Here is an 18,046-nt window from a genome sequence, read left to right on the forward strand (position 1 = left end):
AGTGGTCAACAAATTTTTTGGCACAAAAAAATATATAAACATAATAACAAAATTTAATTTAATAGTAACATTTGCCATGTACTTATACAATGAATTGTAGAATTGCATCTATACTGTAATTTCATTGGTGAGTCTGGAATTATGTACTAAAACAAAATGTTGCTACTGTTCATAGTAAGTACGTAAAAATAAGTTACAATCAATGCTGCCATAAAACTCCTGTTATCAACAGTGTTTAGTTGGATAAAAATGTTTTTCATTATTAGTCACATAGTTATATGATGTTTGGTAGGTCACAAAAGTATCCAAAATTACGAGACCGTGTGAACATGTCAACGTTGGTACTGAGTGGGAAAAATGGAACCATAAAGTCATCAGGCTGATGTCCTATGGTGGGAACAGTCACTGGTATATCATTAGGATACTCTGCATCAGGGTGTCGCTCCAGCCATTCATCAAACATACAATCTACCATGACATGGTGAGGCATGAAAAGAGGATCATTTGGTGATGATACCACATCATCCATTTGTCCTCTCTTATCAAGAGGAAGATTTGTGGCGAGATCACCTGCCCCAGTAATGGTATGAACCTAAACAAGAAAAGTGAAATTATTAATACACCGGCAATGACAAAAATCATGCAGTACTTACCGTGCCATGCATCTGTTGTTTAAGTGCAATCAATCGAGAGCCATTTGACCTTGTGAGGGAACATTCAGGGTCAAAGGTGGGAGAACAAAAACACATTCTGTCTTTACGGCATCTACGTATATTAAAGTTAACATCAGCATCAACAAAACTTCGATAGTTTCTTCGTGATAGAAAATTATAAGGTGGTCTTTCATATCTTCTTAAAGTCATGGCAAGATTTACTTGCCGACTTGTAGGCCAGTCAGGATTGTTGCTACTGCAAGGGTTAGTTCCTGTGAATGGGCAACGTTGAAGGGGACCAGTATTAACATTTGGATCACAAATCTGAAAGAATTTTTGCCAACATATTGTGTTCCATCCATCACCAACAATATCTCCAAATACACGAGGAAAACCACTGACATTCCTTGTTGCCCCAAGCCTCTTTTCAGTAAAGAGATCATCTGACAGTATTCCAGAAGATCTTTGAATTTCAATTCGCCAGTCCCAGTAAGGTAGCCTGAAAGTGTGATAGTCCAAGTGTCCCATGCTCTTTAACATGTGTTGTATTTCCCACTCAAACAACAAGTGAAAGTATTTGTGCCAAGTTGTGAATGCAGGTCCGGCATGAGCATAATCCAAACGAATTGATACATCTAAAATGTAATATGACATTAATGTCTGTACATTTATGTATTAGTATTAAAAAGTCAATTAACAAGTGCAGAAATGTATGTGATCATAATTTAAGTTTTGAGCCATCAAATTACATCATAATACACATACGCAAGTATCACTGCATACAGATACAATGGATGCTTACTACATACTTATTTACAATACCTGGTGTAGCAGAATCTTTTGAAGCAAAGTGGTGAAGCCACACAAACAAATTATAAAGTGATACATTACTCATGCGGAGATTTGTGGTTCCTGGAACTGCCTCTTCTAATACAGCCACGTATCCTGAGTCAAATGTACGTGACTGAACAATAATATCAATGAATTCAGCCCAGTCACTATCAGTGTATGTAGCAAGTGGTCGTCGGGGAAGAACTTGTGACTCAGAGCAATCAGGTCCATAGTGACCAAACTTACACCGACTACAGTCATATCCCGTATAATTTCCATTGCACTTACAGACCTGTGAAGAGAAACCACAATAATATACATGTCAGTACAACTAGCAATTGTACAATTATTATAATAACAGTCCATTATAGTAGAGTCATGCATAGGATCTTTTTAAGTATACGTACTAACCTTGGTGAAGTAGTGAGGCCAATTGCGACGCACATCAGCACTGTTTATGTCATATCCAGGCAAGTTCAAATCAGTACACTGTCCCCTACCAGCATCCTGTCCACACACACCATCACTTGTAGTTGGACAACACTCCAAGTTTTCTAGACTTGTAACATCACTGCATGCTCTTGGTATTTGACCATAAGCCTCCTGCCCCAACAGACATAGCAAGGCAATGGCCATGAAAGAAACTTGACCACTTTGCATTTTAACTACAGTGTACAAAAATAAGTTGAAATAGCTGCTGTAACACTCAATATGTAAGAGATAGACTAAGTGTTATTTAGTTATTTATTTATTAAAACTTTACAGTGTATGTGGTTGATAATTGATGTCATTTCACATGTATTGTATAGCTAGCTTTTCACATTAGCGCATAATTTGTGAGGCTGTAATTAGTAGAGATGGCCTCTATAATATATGCCTAATGCGACTGACCCATATACATATGTAGCACTCACCTAGTAGCTAGCTTCAGTTGACGAGAGAAATAGTTAAGCCTTCAATTGATATTCCCACGATAGCTAATGAATCCAGAAGTTTTCAGTTAAGCTGCAGTTTGTACTCATGATTTTGTCTAATGTTCCACGCTTTATATACTTAGTGTTTGCATTGTATGCATGGGCTACAGGATATCCTGCTACCTAGCTACCTCATCCAATTTTTTTTTGAAAACTTCCGTCGCAAATCTGGAGTAATTCGTGTGCGTGGGTTGTATGATAATGTGATCTAAACTTCAATTTAAACTTTCTAAAGATTTTAAGGCTTTGCAGCACAAGTACTACCTGGTCCTATATATACACTTAACAGCGTGGCTAAAGATTTCGTCTTAGCTGAATCATAGTGTACTTTATAGCTACCATGCACTGGTGTGGCCACTAAATTGAAAAAATCTCAGCAAACCGTTTATACCATTGCCATTACCGGACATGAAAAAGTAAATGCTTTTCTAAAAGCACATACATGGCAATCCATATTTTGACTTGTGAATAATCTTTTTGGAATGTAATTGTATATTGGATCATCTAGTTTGTTTGTGTGTGCTTTATTTGTTTATTAGTCTCCTTGCTATTTCTGCATGTGCTGTGCTTTTCAGTGGCGGATCCTGGGAGGGGGGAGGGAAAGGTAAAACGGGCATGTGCCCCCTTTCCCACTTCCCATTCCATCATCCCTCTCAAGAAAAACTGCATACAAGATCGAGATACTCTAATGGAGCAGTCACAGTGTTCTTGAGGCAGTGTAGCTTAACTATGAAGCTGTGACTAAAGGTTCTTTATATACTTTATAGTAAATACATTTGGTGAAGGGTAGTCATTATTGCTGTGACTTGTATATATAGTTAGCTAGCTACGTTTGGCACACTGCTAACTACACACATGCTTCTCAATATAAGAGAGTTGTTGACAGCTATTATAATTGCATCAATTAAGAGATTTAAGAGACCATAGCAAGCAATTTTAAAGGTATGATATAGTTTCACATCTAATTGCCATTCTTTCCTAAACAAATATGAGTACTGACTCGTATTCAGTATGATACAATGAAGCCTCTCTAATCAGACGCTCATGGGAATAAGGAAATTGCATAAAAATGTCACATTATTGATTATTAAAAATGTCAGATTATTGTAAGATATGTTGTGTAAATAAAGAACTTTTAGCATAGTTAATTTGACTGCAAATGAAACCATGCAGATGCAAGTTCTAATCTCCTGCTGGCTAATTTCATTGAGAAAAGAAGTTTAAATGTTTCAATGTGTTCTCTGTACTGCAATCAAAACATTGCTATACTTACGTAGGTGATTTTTCAGCAAGCAATAATATATGGTTATGCAAACAATTATCTACGCAGTTTTATCAGCTCTTTTGAGTCAGAAATTACGGAGACCAGTAGACTTTTGTTCTCTACTCCTTCATATAAACTTCTATCTCAGTAATACTGCATATTTTCAAAAATATATCATTGAATACTGCCCAGTTTTCATCTTCAAAGATTTTAAGACTGGAATCTAAAAGCTACTGAATGATCACAAGGATTCTAGAATGTTTTAAAAGGAGCGTAAACATAGGAGTATAAAGATTATAAGGAATAGAACAATAAAAAACTGAAACACTTGTATTCTTATTAAAGACAAAAATATTTAATTTATGTGAAGATTTCTTAAAAGTGCCATAAATGCATAAGCAAAGTTAATATTGTGTAAAGGTTTCACTTATTTCATGGTAGAAAAGGATGTATCCTAAACAACCAAACATGCATCATATCCTAATAGATCAATTACTACTAGGTGTGTTGTACTAATTTAGTTGACATAACTGTTATTTTACAAGTACCACAAATACCTGAATAAAGTTAATGTGAGGAAATTAAGGGCTTCACCTATTCTATGGTAGGAAAGGATGTATCCTAAGCATGCATCATATCCTAGTAGTAATACAGAATGTCAATTACAGGTATTACTAGTTTTAATTAAGTATCAAAGACATTTTTATTCAGGGCCATGTAATGTATGGGTATACACGTACATCCTGCTCTATACTGCTGCTGCAGTAGTGTGACTGTTGTAGCAAGCATACAGGAAGTGTATAATACACAATCTGTATTATTGTAACTGCATGGGATCTGCAAAGAGTCTTAAAACGTTTCCAAATTTTCCTGTTTCTAAAAGCATTGTTCATAGCTACCTGTTCATAATGATTACTTTAGCTACTATATGGACTTGTCAATTTCATGCCCCACCTCCCACCCCCGGGCGTCCCCACACTCCAGGTGGGGATTTGACATTGCTTCTTGTCCCCACCCCTGGCAGTTGTCCAATTCATTGACCGATTTTCGGTAGTTGCATTTCTAAACAATAAAATCGCACTTGCTATGATTTTACTAGCTACAGCTAGCCGGTGACTAGTCGCATGCATGAAGTATGCGCTTAGTCATCCTTGAGGTGTTGTCAAATCCCCTACTAGGGGGTGGGGGGCATAGTGGGGATTTGACAGCTGATGTTGCCCCAGTAGTAGGGAATTTGATACCACGATTTGTCAAATCCCCTATATTCCCGGCCCCACCCCGTGGTGAATGAAATTGACAACTAGTGCACTAGAGCTATCCAAGTCAGAACTAAACCGTTGTCCTTGTAAGACTTGCGTGCAAACCTCCAAGAGGTAACGCGTTACGCTTACAGCATCGCCGCTACAAGGTTACAGTAGCACTATAGTAGAAAAAATGATTTAGGGTTGGGACGTTTATAACAGAAAGGTGTCGACCGAGGTGAGAATTCGGGGAGAAGTGTGAAAACAGCCAGATTCCTATTCCGAGGTGTAAAGGATCTGTGAAATATTTATTCCTAATAATTATTTGTGGGTTGGAGGATATACATACGTGTGATGACCTAATCTCTGAACTTCCGGCATCTCATTATCGCATAGAGCAATTCGTGGTTTAAGGACGTGATCTAAACTTTGAACTTCCGTGAAAATAAAAGTTTCATGAACATATCATCTCAACCGTTTGTAGCTAATATCATAGGGTTCAATAGCTGCATGCACAGTATGGATGTTAGTTAAATGCAATTGTGTAGCTACAGATGCTACTGAAATACAGTGGTACATAGTCATTGATCTAGCCAATTATAATTATAGTCTGTCACTGATTCAGAGATAAATAATTGAAAAGGGGAACCACATAAACATATTTAGGACTGCCACCGATGTAACATTGGTTGTGAATGATATTAATATACAAATTATACTGTATCACATCCTGGAACACCTTACATAACTTACTGTATTGATATCTTTTGTTGAGTATGTTATAAGCAACACCTTGACTGTGTTGTGTTTGAGATTATGATACTATAGTTGTTAGTGAATGAGTAGCCTGTCAAAACTTAAAGTTAGCACAGCTGTAGCTATGTGCTGGAGTGAGTTTGAGGATAGCCTTTCCAGCTTGTTAAGGGACTGTGTTACAGTATATGGTGTAAGTGTATGGCATTGCACATATGTGACCGCAGGCTTGTGAAAAAGGGCATGTAGACACAAACTACACCCATGCAGTCACACAATAGAGACATATTTCGGTACCACAATGGAACACTGATCTGCTAAGCTATATAATCTGCAAACCATAGTAAATGTTCAAAAAATACTTTAATTGAAAGTCATTAAAGTTTCAAAAAGTTATGTGTCCACATGCCATCTATCTCTTTGCAGGCCGGTCACATAATTATGTAACATGACATTATGATGATGTAGGTAGATTTTATGGCTACACATGTACCCCTCGATATAAGAGAGTTGTTGAAAGGTATTGAAAGCCACCGAGATATTTAAGACATATGGAGCATTTTTCAAACAAATAATAGGAAACTTCAAAAAAGCATAATAAGCTCAGATCCAATTGCCTTCTAAATAAATGGCTACTCGTGCTATAATAGTTACTGTTGTCCCGGGGTCTTGCTTCCCAAGATTGCACTGTCAGAAATCATTATTATAATTTCCTAATCCGTAAACACTACAGGAAGGGCAAATTTCCTAAAAGAGATTCCTAAGAAGTTTGTCCTGTCTTGTAGTACATGTGTTTGTGCATCAGAAAATTATGTAAAAACATTTTTTGCAATGCAATTTTGTAAATTACAGTTGCACATACAGTAATTTGCAATAATATGATGGTCATGATAATGAAAAGTGGGTGAGTATGTAAAATGACTTCCTGTCCACATGTCACAAATGAGTTCATTTGGATGGGATAAAGCTACCGAGCAGGATATATGATGCAATCATCACAATAGCTATTTGTTACGAGGCCTGAGGCATGTTGGCACATAAAATTTTCCTACTTTTTCAAGTTTCCATAGCCCATACCATTTTGTACAATCATGCTATGGCCTTGACATTTTCAGCATGCATTATTCAACAATCATCAGGCTTTATCACTGCACGAAAAGTAAGATGTCCTGCTTGTGTCAGCATGTAGGAAATTTTTTAAATGATTTCCTTTAGAATTTCCTATTTGAGTTATCATGCAGGAAATGTCCTTGAATATTTTCTGTACAATTTCCTGTTAGTGTCACATTGCAGTAAATCGTTTTAACATTTACAAGAAATGTAGATAAAATCGGTATTAAGATTTTTACCACATTCATGACTAGTGAAAATGCAGCTGTAAAGTGATCAAATGGATACTGCAGGTTTCATGTGTTTAGCTCAGTGTAATAATGAGCCAAAACTTGGTTCTCAACATAACATAGGTTTTCAACATCAGTGTCTCTACAACAATGTGTAAAACTGTAACCCATATTATGCTGCTGCAATAACTTTTTAGTGGTTATTATGATTATGAATAATTGTTATACTAAGGAAGCTCTATTTTACTTTAAAATTAACTTTACGTGATTCCCAGCCAGAATTGTATCTAAATCAACTGCACCATATTTCTCAGTGACTTACTGTGCCACAGAAAAAAAGAAGCTATGACATACAGTGATGATACTCAACTCTTTAGGCTTTCAACATGACAATGTAAACAGTCAACACACAGAGCTAGATAGTTATGTACTATATGCCGGGGTAAATATTGCATGAATTTATGGCCTTAATTGTGTGTTACACTTTGTGTCTTTGTAAAATATAGATGTTAGAATTTGTCATGAATAGTGACAGACAGTTGGGGAGTATGGCATTGCGACAAAGTGTTTATTTTAGTAAATATCTGGTGATGGCTTTACTTACTGTTTCAGCGGTTCACCATCTTCATGCTATATACTTTAATGTACACTACCTGGATTTGTGGAAAGGTACTGATTACTACAATAAAATAACCTGCACTTGGTTGCCAGGAGATAAGAAGCAATAGTGCATTTCATGAATATAACAATAAAGGTAATGTAAGTGGCTATGGATATTATACATGTACACCATAAAAATTTTCCCTAGTGTATATAATTATAAGGAAGGGAATTCCTTTACAGTTATGTGGGTGATTATGTGCAACATACTGTATCTACAGTGCAGTGACTAAGTTGATGCCATTCTAGCATTCCACGGTTATCACTTGGGTGACATATTATTTAATGTTGCTTTACATTAATTTTATAACTGAAGCAAGCAATCAACTTAGCTATGATGATATCACATCATTTTACATATAGCTAGTTTCTGTGTGCATTAGCTGCATCATACTGTCTACAGCCTGATACATGATGCACGCAAGTCTACATTGGCAATATGCAATATGGCAACTCCAAACATCCAGTAAAATAATCTCAACTCTTTGGTCAGTCATGAATGAAGTAAACACAGTATACTGTAATGTTGCGACCTCCCCTAATCTCTGTTGAGGCACCACGGCCAACTGTGGTATATGCTACATAATCTCTCTCGCAATCCTATAGTGGATGGTACGTTGTCAAACCAACAGGTGTTATTCTTTGTGTCACTGCCACTGGGAACTTTCTGACAAGTGTATGTAATGTATGACAATAAATTACAAAATTTTGATTGTGTATGTGTACTATCAATAGTTCATAATAAAGAGGTCTTATAGTATGGACTCTTGGTACAAGAGGTTATTGGTAGACCTTTATTGCAGGAAAAAAACACTTATGGCACTTAGATGGTTTATTAATTGCAATGTTGGTTTACAGTTAAATGGCTTCTATCCATGCAAGAATTATGATGTAGTAAGAAAGCAAAATGTTTGGATTACAGCACTCTCATATGGTGGTCTATAGCTAGTATCACATTAAAATGTTTTAGTTCACAGTTTACTATAGAGATTTGGAGACCTGTATGCCTTAATAACGTTATTAGATGTGATCATCATTCACATGTAGCTAGTAGCTGGTAATTTGCAAGGACTTGCATGAGGAGTAAAGTTCTCCTAAAATTAGCTATACTGCATGAGTTAGAAGGGTAGTGGCAGCTAATTGGTCATATTCATAAAGTTGAAGAATTACACATAACTATATTCAAATGTTTTGGTGGACCTTTTGGTTAAATACATAAACTATAGCTACCTGTCACATTTCTTTGTTCTGTTGTAATGAGTTTCTGGTCACCTCTTAGCAGCAATGTGTCTCTATCATGTCAGCAAGGTAAGAGTTGTTTTAATCTCAGAGGCTCGTAAGATGGAATGCAATGCATCTATGTACATAATTATGTCCTGCTTAACTGTGTTACCTGATCCTGCATGGTAGTAGCTACAGCTTCATGTGTTTAAAGTGCCAATTTTTTCACAGTAATATGTGAAACACATTGCTCTTCAAAGCAGGCAGTGAAGTTATACCCATTTAGTGGCTTGAAGTAACAGCTGTTAGTGTCTTTGTGTCGCCAATGCTTGGAAGGACTTATATACTTTGCTATTCATACATGTAAGCATGGCCTATAAGCATTTCAAATCACAAAAAACTTCTATAGCTGCTAAACGGTCTGTCACTATCAAATGCTTGACTTTTAGTAGGCACAATCAAAGCTTGGTAATTGTAAGGTTTCGGCCAGGGTTGATGCTCAGTTGCTGTTGTTGCTTCCTTGAGCAAGAAAGTTTACTCACATTGCTCCAGTTTACCTAGTTGTTAAATAGGGACCTTTCTTAAACGGTGACTTTCTTGGTAGACCTACTTTTAAATGCTTTTGGTTGAATACATATTAAACTATAGTATTACTACATATCTGCATGTCAGGAACATGCATTGAGCATGTAGCAAGGTAAGTTTCAATCTCAGAGGTTCTTAAGATGGAATGCAATCCATCTATGCACATGTGTCCTGCCAATGATGGTAGCTAGCTTTTTATATGTTAAAACTAACTTAAAAGTGTCAAGTGTTCACAATAATCGGCACAGTGATGTGTGAAGTATATTGAGTAAAAGCTCTTCAAAGCAGGCAGTGATGTGTACGGCAGAAATCTACTCTATGAATTTTCATACTGGGAATCCACCACAGCGCATTATTTCATTAGTGTTAATGGTTATATTCATTTTAGTGGCTTGAAGCTGTAAGGCATTAATAAATAAACTAGCGTCCATTTGGTTCTACTTGGGGTACTTAGAGATAATGAGTTACTCTCTCTAGAATTCCTATGGATATAATTACATGAAAATAACAAGGAGAAAACATCCTGACCGCCTGGTAGACTCCTGTAAGCGTTTGAGCGTAAATCGGATGGCTGCAGGTCAGAGGCTACCTAGGTCCAGTCATGGATTTTTTCTCCTTTCTCCAACTTTTCAAACACAACTTCTGTAGCTAAAGTCTTTGAGCAGGCTGTAGGACCAGGTGCCCTACAGACCTTCAGCACTTGTGCTGTAAAGCATTAATAAATTAAATAAATAAATAAAAGCAACAGCTGTTAGTCTGTGTGCCGATGCATGCATGCAAGCATGGCCTATACATACATTATAAATCACAAAAAAAATTCTGTAGCTGCTAACAGTCTGTCACTATCAAATACATTACCTTTGGTAGGCACTATCAATGCTTTGATACATGGAAAAATTTAATGTTGTGTAGTAGCCAGTGTGTGTGTGTGTGTGTGTTGGGCTTTGCTTTGTTAGTGTAGCCTAAGGTTGACTAAGAAGTTTACAGGAATGCATTCAAGTACATGAATATTTTTACTAATCAGTGTGGACAGTCTAATTAGCCACAGTACACAGGGGCGGATCCAGAGTTTGGAAAGGGGGGGTGCACTTTGCTGAATAGTTGAACACCAAAAAAAGAAAGGTCAACAACAATAATGGCTGTCCTTTACCAAGTGTATATACTATAAAGGTCCTTATTCGGATCCTCATCATAGCTTCATAGTTAAGCTTCACCCCCTGGATCCGCCACTGGTGCATCCACCGCACTAGCTATATGGCTGCGCATGGATGAGGTCACTGCTCCTTTCATGCTCGTATATATATACCAACAGCATGCATGCATGCACAGATTGCACACAATCACCTTCGCTGTATGTTTCCTCCGATTATTCGCAGTTAATAACGAGGCTCTAGCTATGATGCAGCTTGTTGTCATCCAGAACTAGAACTGTGCTTGTGCTCCATGGCAGACTTACCCGCAGGTATAGCTATAAAGACTGTCACAGCATTTATGATCGTTCGTAGATATCGCCTCTTCCATCCTTTTCCGCCAGTTTCTAGCGACGCCACAATTGTACTTTTGCTACAGTAGCTAGCTACAGTAGCTAGCTACAGTGCTACACGCATTTGGCAGCTACAAAATCACATGTTGCTTGCTGGCAAAAGGAGTAGAGGATAACACTCCCGGATTGAGAGTCAACTGGGTGCATTCCACAAGCACTCATCATCTCTAATACATCTACCTCTCAGTGAATTGGTTACGTCGACTTGTGTAGTAAGATGAATGGGATAGATCATGCTGCAATTGTTTAATTGTTGTAGTTGACAATGCGTGGCACTTTGTGTTATCACATCCTGTGTACTTTGTATCACTTAAGTTTTTATGCATAGTTGTTGTATGATGTGTTTAAATTGCAAGAAATAATGTTGTTAGTTTAGAGTAGCTAGCCAAAGCGCAAAGTAGCTAGCCAAAGTGCAAAGTCGCTAGCATTTCTGTAGCTACCTCTGCGGTGGGGTCTATTCTACGGAACGGAACGGAACGGAATGATGGACTAAACTACGGAACGGAATGCTTTCTCAAATTGAAGCTTGCAGCTTACCATTGCTGTACAAGTTATCGGTGGCACTTCCAGCTGGTAAACAAACGTACCCCAAGAAAGATAAAACGAACTTAAGGAACGATTGTGGGTTCTTGCTGTTTATCTTCGGATGTATCAAGTAGGGAACTTAATGCATGACTTGTTTTTGCTAATATGTGAGTTGTTTTTGCTTACTTTGACTTTAGAATGTACAATCTGGGGCTCAGCCTTTCTAATAGGCATAAATCCGGCAGTATGTAGCTACACTACAAAGGAAACAAGTATGGTGACAAGCTGAATCAACTCTGTCAGGCTAAACAGAATCTAAAGGAATTTTGTGCAGTGTGTGAGGAGCAAACATTCAGATACCTCAAGGAGGCTATATTGTGTGAACATCAATGATTCATTAACAGAATAGTGGACTACATAATGTCAGATATCTTAGCCTGAGTAGTGAGTTGAATCCAGGATGGGGTCTATTTTACAGAATGGAATGTTTTCTGAATCAAAACTTACAGCTTGTCTAGCCGCTATCATTGCTGAAGTTGCATTCATCAGTGGAACTTCCAGGAAATGGAATAGGATAATAATAAAATATTAATAGCTGTTTCATGCAGTGCATTGTTCTATTACCTGATATATCAAGCAGGTCTCTTCAATTCATTTATTGCATGACCAAGGCAAGTTTTGTTACTACATTACAGTAGCTGATTGGATGTCAGTTGCTTCTGGTGATCTTGACAAGATAAATAGTTTAGAAGACCACTCTATTTCTTCAGTTTCAGAGCGTAATATCCAGAGAAATTAACTAGAAAGTTACTGGTGACAGGAAAGTCTAGGTGATCATGATTTTATTCAGTCTAATAAACAGAATATATGGTTGATTGAGTGAGGTATCACTTGTAGAATGTTCAGACAACCAGCGATGAGATGCATGCATGGATTCATTGAATTTTTGTTACAGTTGGAGACATTAAATATCCAAAGCAAACTGACTGTATAATATTAATTCACTTACTTTATATTTTCTCAATTTTGAGCCTGTATACAAATAATTAAATTTTTCTCAGTCCTAGAATAAGATGGGAGAGTCTGTTTACCTATACTGTACAACTTCAAAGGAAATGAAGAATAAAATTAGTAAAACCACAACAAGGTGAATTACAGATTTAAATACTAAATATGAATTAGAGCCTTTAGATAATTATTGTTCCAAAGCAAAATTGTAGATGGAAAAAACAAGGACTGGTGAGATCTTGGTTATTTAATGACAGCGGTTGGAGATTAAAAGGGTGGTAACTTCTTGTTCTTGAATATGTTGCAAAGTGGAGGTACAAATCAAAATGGGATATCAATTTCATTATGAAAAGTTTGTATACTTAAATAATCTAGCATTACTGTATTCATTTGTCCTCCACTTAAATATGCTACAACAGTGTCGGTACATTGGCAGTCTACCTTGAAATCTCAACTCTAGAGTAGATCCAACACAGAGCAGCCCACACTGTAACAAATACATGTGATCCCACTGTAATTTCATGGACCAGCTGGACTGGGAATCCCTTGAAAATAGATGAACAAATTTAACCTGTTTTGTTTGAAGTGAAGCATGTGAAATGTTACACTTAAGAAATCCTAGGATTCTTAGGTGGTATGTAATTAATGTGAGTGTTCCATTTCAGGTCCGACTAGATACATTGAAATTACACACAAACACATCTTGGTCCAAATCACATTTGCCTGGTGGCTACGGGCATGGTTTCACATGCATAGCTAGGCTTATAATTGAGATTTGGTTGATCTTGGAGTTTTGGCATTTGGCCTGATTCAAGGCTAGCAGTCAGACACATCCTTGAATTTGTGCAACAGAAAAAATCAGTTCACTATTGAATACAGCATTAGTCTACTGCACCGGCTGTTAATAACTCTATGCATACAATTCAGTGATGTTCGCAGAATATAGCCCTTTTGCGATCTGCCAAAATATTTGCTCCTCTCACACTGCACAAAATTCTTCAAGTTTTAATTCAGCTGGCTCTTTCCTGTTATCAGTGTCTTCCTACTTGCTTTATTTGTACACTGACATATGACTTGAAAAGCCGGCCCTGACTGTTTTCTAAAGTCAAAATGAGCAAACCAGCTCACATAAAGTGCCCTTCTTGGTATATCCATAGATGAACCAAGGATGAACATCACTGATACAGCTCATCCCACAATTAATACTTCGTTACTAATGACAACCAACAAGAACCCACAATCGATCCTTTAATTCTTTTTATCTTATGTTTAATCACCCACTGGAGGTGCCACTGATAACTCGTAAGGGCAGTTTCAGCAATGGTAAGTTGCAAGCTTCAATTTGAGAAAGCGTTCCTTTCCGTAGTTTAGTCCATCATTCCGTTCCGTTCCGTAGAATAGTCCCCACCTACCTCTGCAGTGAAGAGTCCACATGAGAGAGCCTTCTCAGCTTGTTACGGGGCTATGTATACCATTGTACATTCAATAGAATAACGTAATGTAGATATGGCATGTTATGATGAGCTACTGTACGTAGGTATTGATTCGTATATATGATTCACTGCTAGCTATACTGTAACACATCCTCCTATATAGCTATGAGGGCCTTTTGGAACCACAAATGGCTACTGAAAAAATTGCATCAAGTGATTTGGTGTATTTCCATGATAGGCAAATTAAAAAGAAATGAGATCTAATTGCCACTGGTCTTGTTTCCTAAAGCTAAAGAAATGGATACTCGTATTAACGTATAGACTATTCTACTATCCTGCACAGTGAAAAATAGCTGTTATACACTGGTATACTAGGGTGTGTATAACACTGTTATACTCAAATTATACACACCTATGTATAGCACCAGTATACAATGATGTATAACAATGTTATACATAGGCTGTGTTATACACAGTGCAGTATAACAGTGTTATTTACAGGTTGTGTTATACACAGTACAGTATAACAGTGTTATAATATACAGGTTGTGTTATACACAGTACAGTATAACAGTATTGTTATTATTATAGCTATATACACATGTCAGGTTGTAATAATATTATGTAATTAGATGTACAATTAAATTGTATACTTATTAATAATATCAGCTACATGTTAGTTAGTCAGTTCATTCTTTTTTACCTATATTTCTGTAGTAAAGAAAGATACTGAGACAAAGACAGAATATCAATTTTCAACCACAACAGACCACACATTCACCTCCAAGTACTGCGGGCTGTATTTGGAAAATGCTGCATTTAAATGTTTCAGTTAAATGTCATGCAGTTATCTGAACTCCTTGGTGCATGAAGGTATTAAAGTTCATAACTTTAAAACTATGCAAAATCACTAGTACTAGTCTTATGAAAGTATTTAACACTTTAAAGCATGTGCATGAATCTTTAGATGCTAGATACTTTAATAGAACTCTCATCTCTAATAGAATCATATCATGAATAATTGACCTAGATTCTGCTGTGGAATTACTCCAACATCATGCTCAATCTATCAATGGGCATGCATGTTTCTTATAGAGTCTTGTTGATTTACTCATCTCATCAACTAAGACATTATTATTATATTGGCATTTTGAAGGCTATCATGAGTATCATCTATACCTTGCACCATGCATGCAGGCAATAATACATGCATGTCATATAGCCACTAAAAAGATCGTATAATTATATACAACATAATTGTATATAATAACATGCATATACACACAATAATAATGCACCTTTAATATTATATATATATACATGTATGTTATATGGTAAATAAAGAAACTAGAGTTACTATGTCTAAATCAAACTGAATGCATGCATAAGTTACTTTTCAAGCTGGGCAATGTGTATGTTGTATATAGCATCAATGTCAATCACGCATGTTATGGCAACTCTGGTATATCTCTTTGCAATTGTAGCAGAGCTTGTCTAGCAGTGACCCTTTTATAGTAGCAAGCCAGTCGGCACTGTTCTGATAAGTTTAACACACTCCTCTGGCATGATTTTTCTGTTATACTACCACTTTCAGAGACTTGATATAACACTCCTCCAACTGAATAGATATCACTGTAAGTAGACTGCCTATAGATTCCATCAACTACCTCGGGTGCAACTTGAGGAAATTTTTTGTGATATTGCAGTCTATCTTGACTCGTCAAATGAAGCATTTTTCCACATTTGCATCCAGTAGCCTTTCCAAAGTCAATTAGTAAAATCTGATACTTGCCACAAGTAGCCAATGTGCATTGGTCAGACTTTATAGAAGGACCTAATAAAATGTTTGTGGTGGTAATGATCATTATGTAAAATTTCAGCCTCTGTATGCAAATACTCAACTGCATCCAGAAGTTGTGCAATAGCACTTATCCAGTCAAGGTTTTGCAGTTTACAAACACGTTTATCCAGCTCACGCCGTACAGTTAAAGATAATGGTGAGGCTTCTAAAAATCCATGAAATTGGAGAACAATTCTATATGGCTGTGTTTTGCTGCACAATCCAAAAAAGTAAGGAAGAAAAGGGTGACACAATGCTGCTGTCATTTCAGCTTCATGTTGTACATCCTCCTTAAGAGCATGGATGTGTAAATACTTGACTGCAACATGCATGGTGCGGTAGACCATTAACCTAACAATTCCAAAACTTCCCCTGCCAAGGTAGCACTCTTTTTGCTCCCCATGCAAAGTAGGATGAATTAACAAAGCAGGATCAATTTCACAGAGTGCTTTGGCTTCACTGTGCTTACTTACAATACGTTGGACATGAGGTCGACTCATTAACAATGCTTCTTTTCTCCGCTCAGTTTCCCATCTCCACCTTTCCCAAAATGTTCGAGCCATACACTTTAGGGTCGTCAGTCGCTTTTCTTGGCTTTTAAGCTGGGCACTGGTTTCTTCTACCGTCTTCCTTAGCTGTTTGCACTGTTGTTTTACGAGTTTTCGACTTTGACGCTGTTTTCTCCGTCTTGAATTACGCATGGCCTTTTTCTCCTCCATCGTGTTCTTCCTGAATTTTCCTCTTCCACTTGTCGCCTGGATCATTGTTTTGTAAGCTGGTGCTTTACTACTCACCGGCATAGCTATACTTGTATTGAGTAGCTGCAGAGTATTTATATACATGGAATTACAAAAGGTTACTTACAACAAGGAGCGGAACTGATGTATAGCAACTTGGAAATGACGAAAGCAGTTCCCTTCCAAAATGGCTTCTGTTGTTAATTATGGCTTCTGTACGACTCATTTGCACGTGCCGAGCCACGTTTCAGATGCTTTGGTAAAGTCTTAGATGAAGTGTACCCTAGGACATGAAATGTACAGTAGCAGCACTTCACAACAGATTGTGAAATACACCATCGACGTCTTGTAAAAAAAAGTTTTGATGTGATTGTAACACGGAATAGTTTCCGTACGTAAAGCGGATCGCGGTTGCGCGAATTTAGCTGGTTACCTCGTGTTCGTAGATTAGTGAGGATTATCGTTCTGATTAAGTACTATAAAGTTACTAATCTTGCCCAATAATTGTTAGGTAAGGGTTATGTAAAGTTTATTTCGTGTTAGGCGAGTTTTCGTAAGCCTCTCAGTTTTTGTACACTTGGGGCCTTATGACTTTCACTATACCATGCCGTTTTATTTGTAACTAGCTTTGGTGGTTGTTTTAGATGTATTATTCATTTCAGGGTGATATTTCAAATACCAACTGTGTAGCTACTGGGTGAAACACTCAAGTGGCATCTGGCCCGTGAAAAAGATTCTCCAAGGAAAATGAAATGTAAGGTTGGGGTGGTAGACTGGGGCATTATTCCCAGAATATGAACAGCCTTAATTAGTCCTTGTGTATAACTTTGAAGTTCTTGTATGATAGGTTTAATGGTTGCCCACCACGCTTTTTTTTGTTTTTTTTTATTTTTAAGAAGAGCCGGCCCCAATAATGGCACGCCCATCCACTGCATTGTAAACTCTATGCTACGATGTTCTATAAAATGGGTTTGCCTATACGTACACCTACAGAGCCAGAAAAGGAATCTACAGAACAAAGAATAGAGTGAAGAAAGTCTACTAGGGTATGAACAGTGGACACCCTGGATTCGGCAAGATGTTTTATAAGGCTTCAGTATTATTATTATTAATGCTTCTTCCAAAAAGTATATCTTTTAGTGGCTATCTGCCAAGATGTTTAATACCATTGGGAAAGTAATGCGGATGGATGCTAGTTCTTGTTGCCACTATGTGTCATCTTTTGGTGGCTACTAGCCAAGATGTTTCATCTTTTGTAGAGGAACATGATGTAATTGTATTGCTGTGTGCTAGTTCTTGCTACCAAGATGTGTCATCTTTCGGTGGCTACCTGCCAAGATGTTTCATCTTATGGTAGGGGAACATTATAATTATAGTTGTTGTACTTTGTGCTAGTTCTTGCTACCAAGATGTGTCATCTTTCGGTGGCTACCTGCCA

General features: G+C 37.2%; 2 protein-coding genes across 5 annotated transcripts in view; one reads left to right on the top strand and one right to left on the bottom strand.

The window, feature by feature from the left end:
• The window catches only part of LOC136247384 (tyrosinase-like), a 20,417-nt gene continuing 2,371 nt past the window's right edge, over positions 1–18,046 (bottom strand). The window contains exons 1-5 of one of the 2 annotated variants that reach the window (XM_066039064.1): positions 2,399–2,611; positions 1,896–2,149; positions 1,476–1,776; positions 654–1,288; positions 1–592 (exon numbers count right to left, since the gene is read on the bottom strand). In XM_066039064.1, coding sequence (XP_065895136.1) covers positions 275–592; positions 654–1,288; positions 1,476–1,776; positions 1,896–2,144 — 1,503 coding nt within the window. In that variant the 5' untranslated portion in view covers positions 2,145–2,149; positions 2,399–2,611 and the 3' untranslated portion in view covers positions 1–274. Of the gene's footprint in view, positions 593–653; positions 1,289–1,475; positions 1,777–1,895; positions 2,150–2,398; positions 2,612–18,046 lie in introns of those variants that run through there. The other variant, XM_066039065.1, reaches the window with a different exon arrangement.
• LOC136247385 (uncharacterized protein C14orf93-like) overlaps positions 16,764–18,046 on the top strand; it is a 17,417-nt gene continuing 16,134 nt past the window's right edge. The window contains exons 1-3 of one of the 3 annotated variants that reach the window (XR_010697465.1): positions 16,764–17,119; positions 17,271–17,362; positions 17,902–17,961. The gene's annotated coding sequence lies outside the window, so the exon portion shown is untranslated. The remainder of the gene's footprint in view (positions 17,120–17,270; positions 17,363–17,901; positions 17,962–18,046) is intronic. The other 2 variants (XR_010697464.1, XR_010697466.1) reach the window with 2 other exon arrangements.

This window comes from Dysidea avara, chromosome 2, assembly GCF_963678975.1.
Source record: "Dysidea avara chromosome 2, odDysAvar1.4, whole genome shotgun sequence".
NCBI lineage: Eukaryota > Metazoa > Porifera > Demospongiae > Dictyoceratida > Dysideidae > Dysidea > Dysidea avara.